This window comes from Parasteatoda tepidariorum, chromosome 9 (genome assembly GCF_043381705.1).
Source record: "Parasteatoda tepidariorum isolate YZ-2023 chromosome 9, CAS_Ptep_4.0, whole genome shotgun sequence".
Taxonomy (NCBI): domain Eukaryota; kingdom Metazoa; phylum Arthropoda; class Arachnida; order Araneae; family Theridiidae; genus Parasteatoda; species Parasteatoda tepidariorum.
This window is the reverse complement of record NC_092212.1, coordinates 46049688-46070983: the sequence shown is the minus strand read 5'-3', so window position 1 is coordinate 46070983 and position 21296 is coordinate 46049688. Positions and strand designations below refer to the sequence as shown.

The 21296-nt window shown below is 30.9% G+C and overlaps 1 protein-coding gene across 1 annotated transcript in view; it reads right to left on the bottom strand.

Moving 5' to 3' along the window:
• Nucleotides 1-6019: 6019 nt before the first annotated feature.
• Nucleotides 6020-21296, bottom strand: part of LOC107440698 (fatty-acid amide hydrolase 2-B-like) — a 33535-nt gene continuing 18258 nt past the window's right edge. The window contains exons 3-8 of the mRNA XM_043051946.2: nt 18419-18638; nt 17586-17795; nt 16795-16914; nt 13498-13637; nt 11120-11215; nt 6020-7271 (exon numbers count right to left, since the gene is read on the bottom strand). Of these exons, the coding sequence (XP_042907880.1) occupies nt 6672-7271; nt 11120-11215; nt 13498-13637; nt 16795-16914; nt 17586-17795; nt 18419-18638 (1386 nt within the window). The 3' untranslated portion in view covers nt 6020-6671. The remainder of the gene's footprint in view (nt 7272-11119; nt 11216-13497; nt 13638-16794; nt 16915-17585; nt 17796-18418; nt 18639-21296) is intronic.

Below are 21296 nucleotides of genomic sequence, written 5' to 3'. Positions count from 1 at the left end.
TTAGGACATACCTCCAAAGGTAAATAATTATTCATCAACCTTTTTATATAAGGTTAAAGAATATTTTTCTTTTCTAATTGCCCATCAAATTGTATTTTTAAATGTAATTTTTATGTCCATCTAGGTAACGTTTTATATGCAAACTATTTTTATGAGTTCTAAATCTGAGTAAATGGTAAATTTTTATAGAACACTCTTGGGTTTGCATCTGTTTTTAAATGAATGGTTAATACTAATTAAATGTCATGTTTTAGTTGGGCACTTCTAATTTCACCATCAAAAATACAACTTCGCTTATACCTGAGGATTACATTAAAAAATTAATAACGATAATTTTTTATTTCAAAAACCATCACCTTAATTAGACTTATTTTTTAGAATTGCGATATTACTTCTTATGTGTTTAATATTTTGTAAATTAGTTAATTATTTCGTAATAAAATTTTCAAAAATTTTAGTTAAAAATGCAATAGTGGTGTGCAGTATATTATCTTCATTATCAGTGTGATAGTTATTATGTTACATTTTAAAATTTTAGTTAAAAATGCAATAGTGGTGTGCAATATACTATTATCTTCATCATAACTGTGATAGTTGTTATGTTGCATGTAAACATCATCGAATTATAGTTTTTATGTTTAAGTGCTAATTTTTATCAAACTTCGAACATCTGTAATTATTTCTTTATTCTCATATTCATTATAAATTTAGATAAGAGCATTATCTGTTTTATATCCAATTTTTAAAAATATGGGATTCTGTTATCACAGCCCTTAACATATTTCTAGAATCTTTGACAAAAGTGAAGTAAAAAAAATACACTTTGAAGGTCACGAGTTAGTATTTAAGCGGTATTTAAATATTAATTTGCGATCATTAATGTTTGGATCTTTTTTACATCATTTTTGACAAGGTTTTTAAAAATATCTATCTGCTTTATTGTTTTACTTAACAGCATGTATATATTTTATCTAAAATATTTTTATGGAATATTTAAAAAAGTTCCATTGTGTTAAAATTGGAAGAAAAACATTTTTCTATTTTTTCTTTCCATTTTAAGATTTTTTCTGATGCGAATGGATAAATTTATTGATTAGTTTTTTGTTTGTTTGAAAAGCAGTTGTTCAATATAATGCAAATGCTTCTATGTTATAAAATTGTATGTGAAATTCGTTATCTTCCTGGAGTAGTTTTTTGTGCCTTTTTTTCTTGTGAAGAGTTTTTAACTAATTTAATCATCAAATATTATATCTGGGTATTTTCAATCAACCAGCGACATACTTTAGCTTTGATAGCCTGGTTGGTAGGGAGTCTAGTCCATGTCAAAGAGATTATAAGTTCAAATCCAGCCGGCTGAAGACTCCCCCGTGTAGTAAATGGTGACTTGTGCACGCTAAATCAATCGGGTCCCAAAGTCCTCTATGTTTCCATAGCAAATCATACCTCTGAGAGTACTAAACTAAAGATTGATCTGTCTCTGGTTCAGATCAAAATTACGATATGTGGATGAGTGAATGGGTCCGCCCTATAAACGGGTTGTGACGTATGTAGGTGGCCGAAGTCAAATTATTGGCCGTAGATTTTGAAACTGGAAAATCACTGGAAGCGCAGCCCCTTTACCTTAACCCCTTCCTTCTCGCTCCCGTGAAAATGACGGGGTGAGGTTTCGCCCTCTATTTCTCGCTCCCGTGATATTTCTGGGCTGGAGTGTTCAGTAGTAACGCACCCATAAGAGTAAAACTAATTCATTTCTTTTGTCTGGAAAACATTTTATTTCTCATTTTGCACACCAGATGGCAGTACTAGGATATTTCAAAGGTAATTGTAGATAGTTAGTTTATTTTAAACTAGCTGTCAGCACTAGGACTGGGCAATATAAGAAATTTTATATCGTGATGCATCGTCAGTTTTGCATCGCGATGTATCGCGATATAGTATTTTTGAAATTCATTTACTTATAAGGCGCAGAAAGTCGGATTTCTATCAAAACTTCATACTCAGATTGATTTAAATCAATTTATGAATTTGATGTATATGTTTTGCTTAAGAAAGATATTAATGTTATATTTTCTAAAAATGATCGCGCAAATAACGAAAGATTTCTTAGTTTAAAAATAAATAATAAAAAAATAAATAAAATTGAAATTTATCAATATATTTACCTAACAATATAGAAAGAAAATTTAAAAAATAAGTTCGTTAAAAATTATTTGTATGCTTAAAACAAAGTGCTAAATAAATTAAACAAAAAAAAAAACTTTTAAAACAACACTATTTTTTATCATTATTATTTCACATAAATAATAAAGTTAAATTGAATAATTACCGAATTCTGAACGAAAAAACAAAGTAAGGTTTAATTTCTTAAAAATAAAAACAAAAGAATTATGATATTCGATAATATATTCAACTGACAATATTGAAAGAAAATTAAAAAACACGATTATACTCTTTAATAAAACGAAGTGCTAAATGATTTTAAAAAAAGAAGTCGCAATCGCAAACATTACTAATTTTTTTGAATAAACAAAGTTGATTGACTTATGTCCAAATCCAAAAGAGGAAAAATAAGTTTTGTTATAATTTTATTTATAAAAATGAAAACAACTAAAGATTTATAAATTTAAAATCAGTAATAAAAACCCATTAAATTATTATTTTATCCAAAAAACTTTTAATAAATTAAAATAAAGTAAAAAATAGCCTAACAAATTTAATTACTTTTTAATTTAATTCTTTATGGGCACCTTAAATTAGATTTCCGTTTGTAATAAATTCAATAATGTAAAATAATACTTAAACATATAATATCAAAATTAATTTTCACATTTAAGAATAAAAAAGAAAGTTTTGTTTCAAAAAAAATTTTTACCTAATTAATTAAGAAGCACTTCTTTATATGTTCTTTTCAATGATAGATTACGTTCAGAACAAGGTAACGACGAGCGCAAAGTCAGTCCCACTGAAAATAATCTACAAGAAACGATATCAAGTCGCGAACAAGAAGAAAAAAAAACTAAGAGGTGCGGAAACGAACATGCGAGATCACGATATATGTTCTCAAAACTGATTCTGATTCTACCGCTCATCAATCAAGGCCGTTTCAATATAACGATACGAACATCGTCTTCCCCAGCGCGAGTTGGCATCGGATCGTAAGAGATCCTTGCGTGTCTTGTATCGCTATATCGTTCGTCTTCTTTACTCGACGGCTTAAATCAGATTTCTGATGCATCGCCTGGAACGAAAGTTGCTGTATTCGGCCTGCCGATACAGGCGTTAAATCGATATGTTGCGATATATCGATTTATAGCTCAGTCCTAATCAGCACTAATCAAATACGTGTATTTGTGATACGCGATAAAAAAATAGGCACTTTTATGACCGTTTTCTTAAAAATTAACCGATCGTTAAGGGGTTAATGGCATGCTTTTTGGGGTTCGGATTCACAGTTGAAAATATGCGAATTTTTTCTCCTCCCTATTTTGTAAACAAAAAATTATTTTCATCTAACTGAAACTCGTTCTTATAGTCAATTGCATTGTTATCATAAAGATGTATTTCTCTTCCCGAAGGATCTTAACAGAACGGCTGCATCTAACAGAAGAATTTTATTAAAATTTTGCTATAGTTTCCAAATTAGGTTTTATCCATTAAATTAAATTATTACTGCAATTAAGTTATTACCTCAAAATCATAAATTGTGTCCTCGTAAAAAAAGTTGTAATGAATTTTCACGTTTAAATTGCATGTTGCTTATTTTTTTAGACCTTCATCTTAGCTAAAATCCCTTAGGCCCCCCTTCCAAACAAAAATTGAATCATGACTTTGCCACTGTAAGAAACTACTTTAAATGAAACAGAACAAAATGAAAAATAATGTGTACATTAAAACGTAGTAAAAAAATATTTTTATTATAGAAAAACTTTACAAAATGTAGGATAAAAGAATGATTGTATTAGGATTGTTTTAGAAAATTTCACTGTTACACAAATACGTTATGGACTCATAAATTCAAGATTGAAATAAGTGATTGCAAAAAAGCTTAACAAACATTTTAAGAAGTAAATAATAAAAACGTTTATGGGACTCTCTGAAATTTGCACATCAAATCAAGTATTATTCTCTCAATTTATTATTCTTTTTGTTTAACGGAGATTAATATAAGATTTTATCCCAGAAGCGAATTTTTATAAATTATTTCCTTTTACGTAATTGATTTCAAAAATCAGTTAAACCAAGCTACTATTTTTAAAATTGCAATTAATTCGTCATTTCCTCACTAATATTTTTTTTTAAAAAAGGGAATGATGCTAAAGATTTTAGATAGGAGATTGATTTTAGATTCTTTAACCGCTCAAAAGACAAAGCTGTAGTGCATATAAAAAAAAAAAATTTTCTTTATTCTAAGTTCAATTACCATATTACTGGAAATTATAATTCTCTGAACTTGTCTTAATATCATAAACTTAACATATATCAACAGTTTTTATGAGTATAACCCAAAATACAGTCGGCAAAAAAAGTATTGGCACACCAATATCATTTTTAGTAATTGTGCAACTAAACGTTCTAACTGTACACATGGTGCGTAGCGTTTTTAAAAAGTGCTTAAAAGAGTGTTGCAGAATGATTCAGTGGTGAATGGGTGCATTAATTAAAGAAACCATATTTAATAACAACCAAATTTAATAATAAAAACAATAAAAAATATGATACGAAATGGGGCTCTCCAATGAGCCATCCATTTCAATCCATTGCCTGCTACACAAGTGATTACAGAATTATTTTTGAGTGATTACAACGCCCTTTTCTGGTCTGGCAGAAATTTGTAACAAGGAGCTTATTTTCGTTTTTTAAAAGTGCTTTTTTTATTGGATGTTTTTAATAGGTGCTTAATTTTTCCTTTACGAAAATGAGATTTTTTTTTTCTTTACCATGTCAATTTTCGCCATGTTTCAAAAGCGTGGTTTTTATATTGTTCTATTCAACGTTTTCACAATTCATTCAAACACAATCTATTTCGGTGTACCGTCGGTTCGTAGCGTATGAAAGTACCAATCATTTAACATGTTTGATGAAATACTTGTGGGTTCGCATGTGCATATACTGAACTGAGTTTGGTGAGATTCTTGCACTTTTATGTGCAACTCTGCTGCATTTTGCAAGATATTCTCAATTTCAGAATTCATTTTCCACCCTCTGAAATCGAACTGAAAAATCTCTCGATCTTTTTATGGTGGCTAATATAATTTAGAAAGAGTTCTTTGTCAGAAACTAGTTAGTTTATCATGAGCAAGTAACGTCTTCAAAATTTTTTTTGCATTTTGTTAATGTATGTAGTGCTTAAAAAGTACTTAAAAGGTGCTTATTTTTTGTTGAAAGATTCGGCTACTCACCCTGTGTACAAATTAAAACGTATTACGCTTAATTCTTGATATTACTATATCACATAATTTAAAACTTCTGACATTCTTAATAAAATATTTACACAGAAAAATCACATTTTATTTTGTAAAAAAAACTAAAAAATGAAGGGTAGGGTTGACCTTTCCTAGTTTCTATCGTCTTTTGGGGTCATGATGACTGATTGTGGTTTACATTGTTTTTATTATTATTATTTAATAACCTCGTTTTGCCTTTTGCAATAGCTTAAAATCTGGATTTTTCAATGTTTTCAAAATTTTTGTTTTTTTTTTCTAATTGTTCAATCATACATAGGTTCACAAAACATACGAGCGTAATAAATAAATTTTGTGACAGGTCATAATTGTTATAAAATTCATTCGGGAAATATTTTTGTTCGCATAATTATGAATATTTGTCTTAATAGTTTTCTAAATTTGAAAGATGTTTTCTTACTTATACCTACAGGACCAAACTTTTAAACCTGATGGACGACGGAGTCTATTTGCAAGCACAATTTTCATAAATCCTAATTTGTTTTTAACCCCGATGCTGACAGTTGTTTGCAACAAATGTGCGATAGTTATCGTCTACTAATTCTAAAAAGAATTAATAAAAGAACAAAAATGATTATTTGATTCATATAAAAAATTATGAAAAGCAAAGAAATGTCTTTCTCCTTTTCTACAAAAACCAACTTTTCCCTGAAACGTAATCTTTTCTGGAATGAATATTGTCATGTAATTAATTGAAAGAACTTCAGTGCTTCACGATAGATTTTGAGAAAATTGGCAGGAGAAATCGCTAATGCTTTAAACGCTAAAACAGAATTTCTGAAAATTTATGAATTATTACAATGAAATTTATTTTTGAAAAAAATTGTTTTTGCTTACACATTTTGCTATACATTATTTGTTTGTGTAGCTTATATAAAGTTTATATTCGCTTACGTTAATTTTTTTATTGCTCGGTAAAATCGTAGTTAGTGATAATGTACTGAGTTCCATATACGTCTTATGTGTTGGATAATTGCAAAGATTCAAAAAGAAATTTTCAAAAGTTATTTTAATCTGTTAAAATAACATTCTCCAGATGCATTATAGCTTTTTTTTCAATAATTTTGATTTTAATTATAATTTTTTCAATAATTTTCGTAAATTGTTTCAGTATCTAAGTACTCGTTATAAATGAGTTCGATTATATTGGTATTAATTGAACGTAAGAGTCAAAAGCAAAATTAGGAACTTTTAAACTTCATTTAGCACTTACTGTAAAATTTCACCAGGTGAAACCCAACCACCAAATACCCTCTCAAGTTCTTCAGCAATTAAGAAATTTAAACCATCGTTATTTTTACTACTAACTACCTGCAAACCCAAAGGTAGACCATTCTCATTAAGGCCTAGCGGGCAATGCGTTGCTGGCAAACCAAGCAAATTCCATAATCCTACATAACTTAGACTGAAACTTAAGCATTGAGTTTCAACATGATGTAATGCTGTTACTGGCAAAGTAGGACACAAAAACACTGAGTTATCGTCGAGAAGTTCGTCAAACTCTTTTTGCAGTTCTTGCAACAGATCTTTGTAGTATGAAACGTCACTCTCCCTGTACCACAAAGGTAATTTTGAAAGTTTTAACATGAATGGTACCACGATGGTGTACTTTGAAACACCGCAGAGGTATTTTATGAGTTCTTTGGTTGGGTTAAGAGTGGGAGGGCACCTCATAAGCTTTAGGATCTCTTCCGTGTTTCCGGAAGCATGGATAAGATTGTGTTTATAGATTTCTTCGCTTTTCTTCAGTAATGGCATGGATACTTCTTTGGACTTGATTCCATAGGTTCTGTCAAAGTGAGATAGCACCTTAAAAGAAAATGTTATGAAAGATTTTTAATGATAATATTAAACCTGTTTAAATGCAATAAAGATTTTTAATGAGAATATTAAACCTGTTTAAGTGCAATAAAGATTTTTAATCAGAATATTAAACCTGTTTAAATGCAATAAAGATTTTTAATGAGAATGTTAAACCTGTTTAAATGCAATAAAGATTTTTAATGAGAATATTAAACCTGTTTAAATGCAATAAAGATTTTTAATGGGTATATTAAACCTGTTTAAATGCAATAAAGATTTTTAATGAGAATATTAAACCTGTTTTAAACCTGTTTAAATGCAATAAAGATTTTTAATGAGAATATTAAACCTGTTTAGTATGATAAATTTAGATGTTAAATATGTTTAATGTATCAACAACCAATGTTAAAATATCAAAGGTTGACAATTAAGTTTTTTAATTCCTTCAAAAAATATTGCATCTAGTAATTTTATTTTTAAGATTTATCATTGATTCGATGAAAGTGAGTTTTTTATCATTCTTCCAAAAGTCTGAAACTAAAAATGCCGAATCGAGGTGCGTTGGATGATTACAAGGGGCGTTTCGGTTCTGATATTTACCGGGAACAACTGAAGAGGAACTAATTAATTTTTATAAACTTCATTTGAATTTTTCTAGACTATTGCTTACTCATAACTTAATATAGCCGGTACCATGGATAAAAATGTAGTTTACATAAAAATTAGTCGATATGTATAGTACTCGAGATATTTGACGCATCTGAACTCTAAAGTACAACTTCCGCAATGGAGTTATAGGTACCCCGCTAGTCCACAAGACAGATTAATATTTTTAAGAAAAAAATTGTTAGAAACTTAAATCTCCCTAATTCTAAAATTTAGATTTGAAAAAAATATATGAATTTTTTTCCAAAGCCCTCCTGGGGAATGGCCTACGTCATAAAGGCATCTGAAGGGCAGATTTGTGGGTCACTTTTCCAGGGGCACCATATTAAGTGAGCGAAAGTTGCTACCACAGTAAGGACAGATAGTACAGAGAATGAAAGAGCACCCATGCCTTATAGGCGGGATTAAAACCCAGAACCTTTCTCATGCAAGGCCGGTTCCCTGGCCGGTCGGCAATCTGAATAAATAAATAAAAAATAATTATGTTTCTGATCCAAAATTGGAAGACATGGAATATTTTTACTAAAAATATTAAAAAGTGTTGTGAAAGAAATGGGAGGTGCGACAAAAATTTTGGTTTGGTCAACGACACACGTTTATAAATTATGTTAACACTATAATAAAACAAGACGTATTTTCGTCCTCTTTTTTCTTTTAATACGAGTAAAAGTTTTTTTTTTTTTTTTTTTTTTTGCAACCGTTCGTGAATAGAAATTTTGCCAAAATTCACTTTTTCTATCATTTTGTTTTGTCTTCTAAAAATCGTCAAGCATTAATTGTATAATTTGAACTTTTTCTTTTTACATTTTTATTATGTGTAAAAAAAAGCATGATGTATTTTTTTTACAAATTAGTTTCTAACTTTAAGTATAAGAAAAGTCGTGTTATACAATAGTTCCATAATAGCTGCATGTCTGTATTTCCCCCATTTTTTAAAATATAACTAATTTATAAACTATTTATTTTTTATAACTATTTATTTTTTAAAATATAACTTTTAAGTAATTGTCTCTGTAAGAAATGTTGTGGTGTAAAAGTAGTAGCTATGAACAAGATTTTAAATCCGTCTTAAAAAGTTCTTTTAAATAACATTGTTGTCAGCCAACAGCAAAATAGTGATCAACCAAAAAAATATTTAAATTTTATTTTTTTCTTTCCTTGACAAATTTTAAGACTTAAACTATTAAAAATTAATTTTTTTTAACACTTTAATCTTTATTAAACAGGGTGCGCAGCGTTTTTAAAAATTGCTTAAAGGTACTTATTTTCGATTTTCGTTTTTTAAAAGCCCTTAAAGGTGCTTTTTTCCATGGAAAAGTGGTAAATTTTCCCTTTTCCGAAATGTGATAATTTTCTTTACCATGTTGATTTTCGCCACAAATTATGCAAAAAGACATTGTCATATCCAACGTTTTCACAATTAATTCAACCACAGTCTATTCCAGCGTACAGCCGGTCTGTAGTGTATGAAAGCACCATTTGTCTTACATGTTAGATGAAATACTTGCGGGTCCGCACTTGCGTATACTGAGCTGGATTCAGTGGTAAGGATTTTTGACTCTCATGTCCAACCCTGCTGCATTTTACAACAGATTCTCAATTTCAGACTTCATTTTCCGCACTCTGTAATAGAATCGAAAAATCTCTCGAATTTTTGCTGATTACGGGGACCAACTAAACATTGTCAATTTTTCTTTCTCTATTAGTGACAGAAAATTTCATTTTTCTTGTTAATTTCGTCGTTTGTGATGCGCCATCGTCTTCGTCAATGTAAATAAAACCGGATAAAACCATCAATTGTCAAAAACTTGCCAACCCTGTATAATTATGATATTTTTCAAAGTGCTTAAAAATATTTTTAAGTGCTTAAAAGGTGCTTATTTTTTTTTGAAAAATTTGGGGCTACGCATCCTTTTATAAAAACATGTAGCATACTTTTAAAAACCTTATTTTATTTCCCGTAGTGACGGCCTCTAGTTCATGATTAACTATGAAATTTTAAGCTGCGTACAAAGGCAAGATCAAGTACTATTCAATGCACCAAAGGTGCGCAGAAAATTGAAAAAGTAACATCTGCACACATTACTGGAGACTGTTCCTACACCGAAACAAATTACGAGTTGTAAGATTTGTTTATTTTTTTACTTAACCTCTTAGTTAGATTAGCTTGTATTTATCTCCTAATTTGCAAAATCGGTAACTTTTCTAACATAGATTTGGTTGTGTCAACTCAACGAAAAAAAAATCTATAGGGACTACCAAGTTCAGAATTTGTCTAGTTCATCGGAGTTATGAATTGCTTATCTTGACTAACAACACGGGACTGTTATCAATGCAGGTGCGATTTTTCTTTTAAATTCTGTTGTCTTAAGTAAGTTTGAATTTCATAAAATCCTTGCTGGCTTGCCATTTTATCTGTTAAAAAGCATTTTGCACTAAAAAATGATGCGTTACGTCGTAAATATAAGTCCCAAGAGTTCGATTTCAGTTATCCAACGAATTTTGACTTTTTATGATTTGCTAAAATTATAAATTACGAAGTAAATAAATAAATAACTGACGCGATTTTCATGAATGGCTTTGCTATTCTTTATCATTTTTGTAAGAAATTTCTTTTAAAATTTTATACAATCAGTTTTTAATACTGGTTATAGTTATCGTAAATGTAATAAGTTTTTAACTTGTGTTTTAAGTTTGTTTTATAAATTATTAAACAAGTATATACTAAGAGCTTGAAACCGAATTCAAAAAGATTCAATTATTAAATTAAATTTGCATATTCCAAATTTTTGGAACCTTTTTTCTTCCATATTTTTATATCGCAAATAAGACAGAAAATTCAGTTTACAAGTCACTGATATGTGGTGATCATTCCTTATTAAATAAATGTCGGCGCATGCATACTTAAAATAGTTATTTTAAATTCGGCATAATATCAAATAGTATGCAAATTGAAATTATGTTTCTCAAAGCAAATAATGTAGATAATGACACAGTACTTTCTTTGCGACAAATAAAATTTTGTGGTAAATAAACTTTTCGAACTTATCTGGGTTGTCAAAGTCTTCATGGATCATGCACATGTGTCATACTTTAGAATAAAATGATTTTTTTTTTATGCGAAAACATTTAGAAAAAAAAATCTGAGTATTTTTATGCTGTTTACTAATTATAAGTTTTCATTTTACCTTTAGAAAAGCATCTTTAAGCTCACCATCCAGTGAAGGGCTGGCCTTAGAACACATTGACAATGTGTAATAAATTTTCAGCTTTGAAAACTTAACCTACGATATTTAAAATATTGTTAACTAAAAGAAAGCAAACATGCAAATATAGCCACAAAATTTGCTATACAATAACACATAATAACAATATCACATCACAATACCTCAACATTTGCATCTGTATAAAATGGTTTAAAATTAATGGTAAACATTTGATTATAAAATCCAATGTTTTAACTAGAGCGGACCTCTGCAGAGGATCGAAATTGTGATGGCATGTCTTCGGATTATCTTCGGGCCGTAACCAATAACCTATTGTGCAGCTCTTGTGGGCCGTAAATAAAATATCTATCCTAGCTAAATGATCTACCCCAACAAGAGCGGAAAATTTAAATCTTCAATTAAAATTTAATCGAAAGTATGTGGGTTAAAGAAGAAAAAATTTGGTTTATGTTCACATCAGCTTTACTTTCACCTTTTCATGTTTGAATGATATTTTTAATTATGCTCTAGAACAGTGGTTTCCAACTGGCGGCCCGGGGGCCGCATCCGGCCCGTGGAGCCTTTTTTTTGTGGCCCACGAACTAAAATATATGAATTGTCATTTTTTGCGGACAATTTTCGTAAAAAATTTATGTGGGTTAAAAATACTTTTCTTTCGTTTAAAAAAACCTAATTTCTTCGTTTCTGTGAAATGCATAAAAGAGGGAATGAATATCATGTTTTATTTAAATTCCTTGAATTGAATATCACATGAGCGGAAAAGACAAAAAAATTTAATTTCAGATGCTCGAAAAAAATTTTTGGTTGCCTTAATTCCTAATAAGTTGAAATTTTTTCTTTTACGGAATTAAATTATAAACATAAAAAATCTTGTCACTAAGTTTCTGATTAAGAGAAGATTCAAAATGATACATAACAAGCATTATTTGTAATGCTTGTTATTTTTCTTTTTAATATTAAAATAACTTTGATAAAAATCTGACAGTAATCTATTTAATTTTCCTTCAAACATAAAATGAGTCCTATATAAAATTTTGATAAAGTTGCGGCCCGCCATTTGACTGGGGTTTCTATTTGCGGCCCCCGGCCGCGTGTAAGTTGAAAACCCCTGTTTTAGAAGAACAGAAGAGCTAAATGGAGAAAAAAATTAACAATTTAGTGAATTTGCTGAGATTAGCTTTCGAGAATGTTGCAACACTAAGAAGCTGTTTGCAAAACAGGTTGCTTTTCCTATTATTACTTAAAGACCTGGCTGAAAAAAATAATATTATGCATGGAGCTCGCTGTGTTTTTAAACCCGAAATTTCACACTTTTTACGATGTCACTTGACATCGAGTTTTTACAACGCTCTTCAATAATGTCTGGATCTCATAGATTCAGCGTCTCTTATAAAGTTATCTTTATTAAATAAAACGATGTTTAGTGAGATTAAATTTTCCGCTCATGTTGAAACATATTATATGCAGGGTATTCAATAATGATCACCCTTATGTATGTGAAGAACCCGTTTTATAGTCGGAAATTTATGCTTATTAGATGCTGAAAATTGTTAGTCGAGGGAGTTATTAAAAAAACTATCAAAATCGTATGAATCACAGCCGAAAAAGGCTGAGTTGTGAAGATCAAAACGTGCCGATTGCTGGAGGAAGCAGAAAATAAAAAATGATTTTTAAAAACAATTCCTAGTTTAGATTATCAAATTAGTTTCCCGCCTCCTCACTTGTGATTCATCAAATATTTTTTTCCCCTTCTCGCTAAAATTTTAATTTGCGACCTATTATGCAACACTTTTTTCACTTCCTTACCGCCAAGAATTCTAAAAATATACATTAAGGAAGGTGATTACCGAACACCATATATTTATTTAAAATAATTTTAAAAATGAATTAGCTATAAAAAACTGTTTACCTAAGGGGTATCAAATTGATATACAAGTGAGAAAGAAAAAACGTAACCAAACTTTGACCATTCATGAATGTTATGAAAAGCAAAAGATCATTAAAATCATCAAAAAATTGTTTATTTTGTCATATGATAAATAAACACATTCGTCACAAAGCAACATTCATGTCATTTAAACTAAATCCTCAATTTAACTAGTTTTAGATTATTTTAATCTCTCCTTTGATCTTATTTACCTCAATAATAATTAGTCCATTCGAATACTATAGTTGTCTTTCTTCTACTTATCTATCACATTGCAGCCTCAAACGCACAGTTTTAATATTTTTATTATTAGGATACCGGAAAAATACTTTAAAGGCGGGCATTAGGGAAAACTGTACTTTTTTGTTCATTAGCATCTATAATTTTTTTTAAAAATCTATTTTACACTTACAGCGCAGTCTTTGATAGCTTTGTTCTTATCCATTGATAATACTTGCAGTAGAAGCATTAGATCTTCCGCATACCTACACATTGGTCCAATTGTTGTGACATTTTCAATACACGCAAATTGTCCATGAGGGGAAACCAAACCTAAAAAAAATTGCACTTCAGTTTAGACCTGAAAATACGATGCTTTTAACTTTCTTATTGGCAGCATTTATTTACATTAATTTTATTTTTTCAATTTAACCTTTTTTATTATATAACAACAATCTAACATTACATGCAATATGAGTCAAACAGTGAACTGATTTTTTTTATTTTTATAACCGTCGTTGAACAGCTGGCACAATTTTGGGTTGACTACTAATGTTCAACTCCGTAGCCGTGTAATTTTTGAACCAATCCAGAAGACAAGAAAACTCCTGGATCAGTACCCCCAGAAGTATTGATTTGTTATGGGAACATAGAGGACTTTGCGACTCTACAGATTTAACGCACATCAGTCAGCATTTACTACACTTCGGTCGGCGGGGATTGAACCCATGACCTCTTGGACATGGGCCCAGTGCCCTACTAATCAGGCTGTCTCGGCCTTGCAGTGGACTGATTGTTAAAAACACGTGTCCCAGTATCAGTAAGTGGGTGGATGATCACTTTGATCAAACTGCGTAGGGACCGAGGGTGCGCGGTATCGGTCCTAGTTAAACTGTTACTGTTCTATTGTAAAGTGCTCGACTTCGCGTATAGGGCTATCAAAGTAGAGGAGCCATCCCCTATGTAGAGGATCAAAATTGTGTTGGCGGCATCTCTTTGGATCATCCTCAGGGATGTTACCCAGACCGTCGCTAATAGCCCATTATGCAGATCTAGTGTAACGTAAATAAAGAATCTACCTACATGCAATACGAAAAAAAAAACTATTCACATTATCTTGTATTCATATTTTTGTTCCTAATATTTAGATTATTTAAAGAACTATTTCCAAAAGCGATTTGCACATTGTATGTGTTCTACAATCTAGTAGAAGGAGTTGTACATCAATAAATATAAGTTTTGAGTTAAGGAAGATTTTAAAATCTTGAATTTTGCCGTGGTGCTGTACAATAGGTATGAAATTGAAGAATTCGAATAACATATCAAGAGGTAATAGGTAATGTAGATTAAGGTGCAAGAGGTATTGGGTAATGTAGATTATGATGCAAGAGGTAATGGGTAATGTAGATTATGATGCAAGAGGTAATGGGTAATGTAGATTAAGATGCAAGAGGTAATGGGTAATGCAGATGCTGGCAATGTGATCAATATTGTTCACCGAATATTTTTACATACTATACAAACTAAACTTATTCTGTCTATCTGAAGCTGGGTCGTCTTCAAATAGCCATCGAATATAAAACCCCTATTACTTCACAATAAGATCTCAGGATCTTAACACTGCACCATTGCGACTCTTAATGAGTATTAGCAATTTAATAGAGAGGAAACGAAAATTAAACATAACGCTTTTATGCTTGGAGAAGCAGTATCATCCTGGTGGTCCTTATGGTTTATGGGATCGCTTATTGATTCATGTATATTATTGTGACTCAACAAATTAGGGGCTTATTCATAATGATTAATTCATTTATTAACTCATTTCGTTGCGAATCAATGACAGGCTCTAGTCTAAAATATTTCTCTAGCCTTTGTTTTCATATTTCTTTCTTTAAATTTCCTTCGTTAGCGATATTTTAAGACATAAAGCGAAAGTAAAAAGTATGATAATGAAATAATTTTCGAGTCTTTTAGGATGATTCCATGATGAAGAGATAGTAAGGAAATACAATTTTATACAAATTTTTTGTGAATAAAATAATATATTTATATTTAGTACTGAGATATTGAAGATATCAATAGGTATAAAAAAATTGGAATTGGCCTAAAACATTTCTACTAAAATGGAAATTTCTTTGCAAATAACAGACACTGCATCATTGAAATTTCGTTGAAAGTATAGGTAAACGGTTTTCTACATTTGTTCTGCAATTAGTCCACCGTATCACATATGTTGAAAACTGCCGTGCAATTGAAAAAACAGCGAGTGCTTCAAAATTGACTCCGAGAAAAGTGGCTCGGCAACTATTTTTCTTCTATTTCTAATGCTAGGAATGCTGCAATCGAATTTTGAAGAATTGAGAAAACAAAATTTAGTTTTGAAATAATCTTTTTTTTTTTTTTGCAATATGTAGCTTAAGATGCCCAATATACCAATATATATGAAAATCTCGATTTTGAATTCTTTGTTGCTTACGTTGATTTTTCAATTGCAAGGCAAAACTTGGATGAAATGAAAAACTTTCTCCGAACATAAAATCTCAATTAAAAAAAATTCTGTACGCATTGATTAGCTCTTGTAACCAGTTTTAACTCTTTCGTCACCATCTCATTTTGGCGAAATTCATTTGAAAATCACGAATTTTTAAAAAAAAATGTTTAGTTTTTATACAACTCTATATTGATTCATACCATAGAGATGAGTTTGATAAAAAAGGTGAAAATAGAAATCCAAAAGTGTTTTGTTCAAAAACACTTTTTAAATAATTGAAAAAATAACCTGGAGTTTGAGCAAGAAAAAAGGTGTATGTCGAAAGCATTTATCTACAGGATGTTATGAACGTTTAAATTAAAATATCGATGCGAGATTTTATTTATTTGTTTAAATTGTGTGAGTATGAATCTCAATGTATGATTTTTAAATCACGGGAATACGAATCTCGATGTTTCATTTTAAAATCACACGAATACGAATCTTGATGTTTCATTTTAAAATCATGGGAATACGAATCTCGATGCTTCATTTTAAAATCACGTAAATATGAATTCTGATGTATAATTTTTAAGTCACTTGCACACGAATCATAATATTGGCTTTTAAATCACAATATTTGATATAAAATCTTAAAAATGCGAAACCCTATGTGCGATCTTAGATCGCGTAAATAGGAATCTCGATGTGTGATTTAAATCATGTGAATATAATTTAAATGGCTTTTGCATTTGAACAAAAATGCGTAAAAATGAACTTTTTCCCCTCGGGAATTAAAAAAAAAACAACTTTTTTTGAAGAGGCAGATTTTTTTTCCGTAATGGTAAAAAAAATTTCCGCAAACGACGTTCGTGTGTATATTATATAGGTCTGATTTTGAAGAATTTTTATTTGCAAATTAAATGCTTACTTCGTGTACAGTGTCTAGCGCGGGCTTTATTATAATATCCGTGATAAAATAAGTACCTGAATCTTGCTCCATGTCAGTATCATACTTACCAACAGTAGGCTTGTGACTGTAAATGCCACAAAATAAACCTGGCATTCGTAAACTTCCAGCTGAGTCATTGCCTATACCTATCACAGAAGCACCAGCACCAATCAAAGCAGCCTCGCCACCTGTATTCATTAAAATCAGTCATTAAAATTAATTCATAGTCACTGATTAAAATTTAATCTGAGGTTCAATTTAGCTGCACGCGCTTACAGTTTAACCGCCTTCAGTCCACGAGTACCACTGTATGAACCGTACTTTGCTAAGTATTCCCACCGATATTTTAATAATGCGAGTCTCTGGTGGTCACAAGAATAATATCTCGCTCCGATAGTTTTCATGCTATTATGTCCCTTTATTTGTGTCCGTTGTATCTCATCTCGCCACTTTACACGATCAGTTTGAATATTTGCCGAGTAAAATGGAGTATGATGACTTAAAATCTTTACCCTAATTCGTTGAAATTTCAAAAAAAAAAATTTAAAACTTATTTCTCAGTGAACAAGAAAGCTTTTACGAGGCTCACAATAATTTTTTTAATTTTGTATTACTTTAATAACATTTCAATAGTTTTGTTATTTCCTGTGAAATATCTTTTCAAATGCATACGAATATTCTTCGCAAGTAGTTAAATAAGCGTCACCCGAATACGGGTGACCCGGTCAGATCAGAAACTTTGCTGTCACCGGGATATGGGTGACGCGGCAGTCAACGTGTTATCTAGTTACATAATTATAGGTGCTTTGATTATGAATAAAACGTTTTTTTAAAAGAAACAAAATAATTGTTTACCAACCACTGCTTCCGCTTGGGCTTCTTGTTGTGTCATAAGGATTGTTAGTCCAACCATTCAGTTTATTGAAAGTTTCCAAATTCAGTCCTTTCTCGGGCGTATTTGTTGTCACTAATATAATTGCACCAGCTTTCTTTACATATTTTATTACATCTGCGTCTTCGGTTGATTTAACATCTTTTGAATCAAGACTAGCTCCATGGAAAGGTAATCCTGTAATACAGTTTATGTCATTAGAGCCCGAATTAGGATAACTTAAAATATCCCTAAACATGCCCGTAAAATAAAAGTAGAATTTCTTTTCAATTATACAAGAATTTTTAACCTGAAGAATTTATTTCCTTTCTAATTTACGAATCAATGTATATTGCTTGCAATGTATACCTTAGAAATCGAATTGCAATTTTCATTAAAACTGAAACACTTTATTGAAAGTAATGCTGATGGAGCCCATTATCTGTTCCGTTATAAATGAAAATTTCTGCCTCTATCTCCGTAATCAGTACATACAAAATGTTGATGGAGTCTTTTAATGTTTCGTCTTCGATGAAAGTGTTTGCCTCTATCTTCGTTACTAGGAGAGATGTTCAGTTGTCTCTAATACGTAACGAGTTATGGTTCCTGTGTATTGAAGAACTCAGCCCCATCCTGAAGAATTCAGGACTTGAATACAGTTTTATTAATTGGCAATACAGTTGCATAAAATGACTTCAAAACCAAGATTTACCATAGTGTGGAGAGAGGTTTCTTTTAATGTTGAAAGAGAACTATGTAAATATTTACGTTATGGCTCCACTAAGAGTTAATTTTGTTGCATCTTAAAAATAAAAACTTACCTTCTATTTGAATGAGCTGTTTGATGCTGATTGGGATTCCCAAAAGAGGCTTTTCTAGTAAAAGTTGACTTCTACTCATTTTACCCGAAGCAACTAACTCGTCGGCTAGCCTCGCTTCTTGTATAGCCTCAGAGAATCGTTGATAAGTTGTTGCATTTATATACGGTTCTACTTCCTGTATTCTGTCGATGTACGCTTGGACGATAGTTTCACTTTTTACCTGGAAAACATTAATGCAAACTTGATATTAAATAAAATTTTGAGATGAAAAAATTGAAGAAAAATTTAGTTATAGGACACGTCTAATGACATTTTTTTTTTAGTATTAAATCAACCGTAAAAATCTTGCGATAGTGTTTACTCGACCCTCATTACAAAAAGCTCATTTCATATCAAACAACATTAATACAATAAAGTCTGTTAAGTTGACAACCTCTGTCTGTTGATTGCCTAAGTTTACCTCTACAACAAATTCTCTTTTGTTAATGACCGCTTACCTAAATGGATCATCAAATTGTTGCACAAGTGGTCAACTAACACGGATTTCGCTGTACTCACATTTGCTCACACGAGTGTCGTTGTTGTCATCGGCCATTAGGGCAGAGGGGGTGCAATTGTTCTTGTTTTCCATTGGTGCCATATATGGCCAAAAATTCGACTTCTGCCACACCCATACGTCACACCCGCTTATAGGGCGAATCCATTCATTCATCCGCAGCTCGTAATTTTGACCTGAACCAGAGAACGATCAATCTCCAATTCAGTACCCCAAGAAGTGTTGATTTATTGTGGGAACATGGATGGCTTTGTGACCCGATAGATTTAACGTGCACCAGTCACCATTTACTACACGGGGAGTCTTCGGCCGGCTGGATTCGAACTCTCGTTCTCACATACGTGAGTCCAGCGTCCTGCTAACCAGGCTATCCCGGCCACTCACTCGATTAAAATTTTTTTATATGTGTGACCTAACTGATCCACTAATCTTCACATCCAACTTTGTGCATAAGTAAAGTGGCTATACTCTACAAGATAAGGGTACTTTCTGTGCCATCTGGTGGAAAACAACAAAATTAGTGATAAATAATCGATTTCGTATGAAAAGACACCTTGCATGCATTACGCTCATCTGTTAGTTCGCGATTTTAATACCTTGTGACATGACGAAATTACCGTAGGAAGATAAGAAAAAACAATTGGCTATCACAAGATACCACGATTATCAACGAGTAAAACTTAAGTTAGAAAATCGAGAATGTAAGCCATTTTTACCATGTCTATACACAACGTTAGAGTGTCGGTAGGAACATTGTTGAGTGTTTTGCATACACCGTTGCTTACGACCTCTTTTTAGCGAAAACTCAAAATTAACCGACAGATCAAATTTGAATTTAAGATTATATTTTAAAAATTCTTATGCTGATTAAATAATCATTATTACGACAGATGAATCAAAGAAGTTAGAATTTTCAAAACAAGAACGTTTAGTTTATTTTTTATGGTTATAAGTCAGGAACAATTCAATTTATTTTCTTTAAATTTTAAGAATAAGAAGTCTACAAATATGCTTAAGAAATTTCGAAACTTTTTTAAAAACAATTTCGTCTGACACCATTTCTTATGATATATTGTTTTATTGCGGCTGTGGTTTGCATTTGCGACACCGTACTCTTTTCTTTCGTGTATTATAAGTCGCTTTTTATTATTATTTTTAATTTACAATATTTTTCAGTGGAAAAAAATTAAATTGTTCAAATTCTAAAAATTAATTTTCTATTATATAATGATATACTTGCAAATAAGTATATCAATATATAACAGAAAATTAATTTGTAAGATTTTTAATACCTGAATTTTTTTCCTATCTAATATGCTAAGTGGCATTAGCATTTTGCGTACAGCTGGCACAACTGAGGATCCAGAATAGCAAGTACTATCAGGCGCCGTAGGCAAATGGTTAAATTACCTGCGTTGATGATGTGTATCCTCCTGTATCTATTGCTTTCCAAAAACTTTTGTGGTGATTTTTCGTAAAAAGCTTTGGGGTTCATAGTTGCTTCATTTTTGGCATAGTTATCATTTATGTACAATGTGACAATTATTAAGTTACATGAAAGGAAAAATTCAAAAACTACCGAACTCAAAAAGTTTATGCACATTTTAAAAATAGCTATCGATATTCCCATGTAGTTTAAATTGTTCAATATGCTTGCCACAACGGTTATGGTATGGCGCAAAGGAATGTCAAAGCTCTTTAAAACTCGTTGAAGGTGTCGATGACTAGGCACTTATGAAATCCGCTGAAAAATGCGGCATTTGTAGATATTTTTAACGAAAAACGAACAAAACTAATAACAGTTCGCATGTTGAAAAATAATTTTTTTTTACATTCAACTGCCAAGTTTTAACTAATTCGCTGCAACGGTTAAAAAAAGGAATTTCATATAGCTCAGCAGTTGTCACCCTGCATTACAAATCTTTATACTTTTCCATAGAATAAAACCTAGTTTAAAAAATTTAGACAAATAAAATATTACATTAAAAAAACTCAAATTGGATTTTATACGGAACCCTTTTAGTTTTAAATCATTATTTCGAACCATTAAGCCATAAAAGTCCACCTGCTAACACAAATGAATAGGCCTTTTTTTTCAAAAAAATCCAACATTTGCATCACCTACTTACTTATTTGTTCAATTGCACTATAAAGGAGAAAGGAAACGTGATTGCGAAATACTTGACATGTTTTCATTCTTACATCAAAAGTTGACAGCTCATTTCAGTATATGCACTTATGTCTCAAGATTTCTTGTATTTTTTTCTTCATAATTATTATTATTATTTTTTCATTACAAAAGCTAGCATTACAAAATTGATT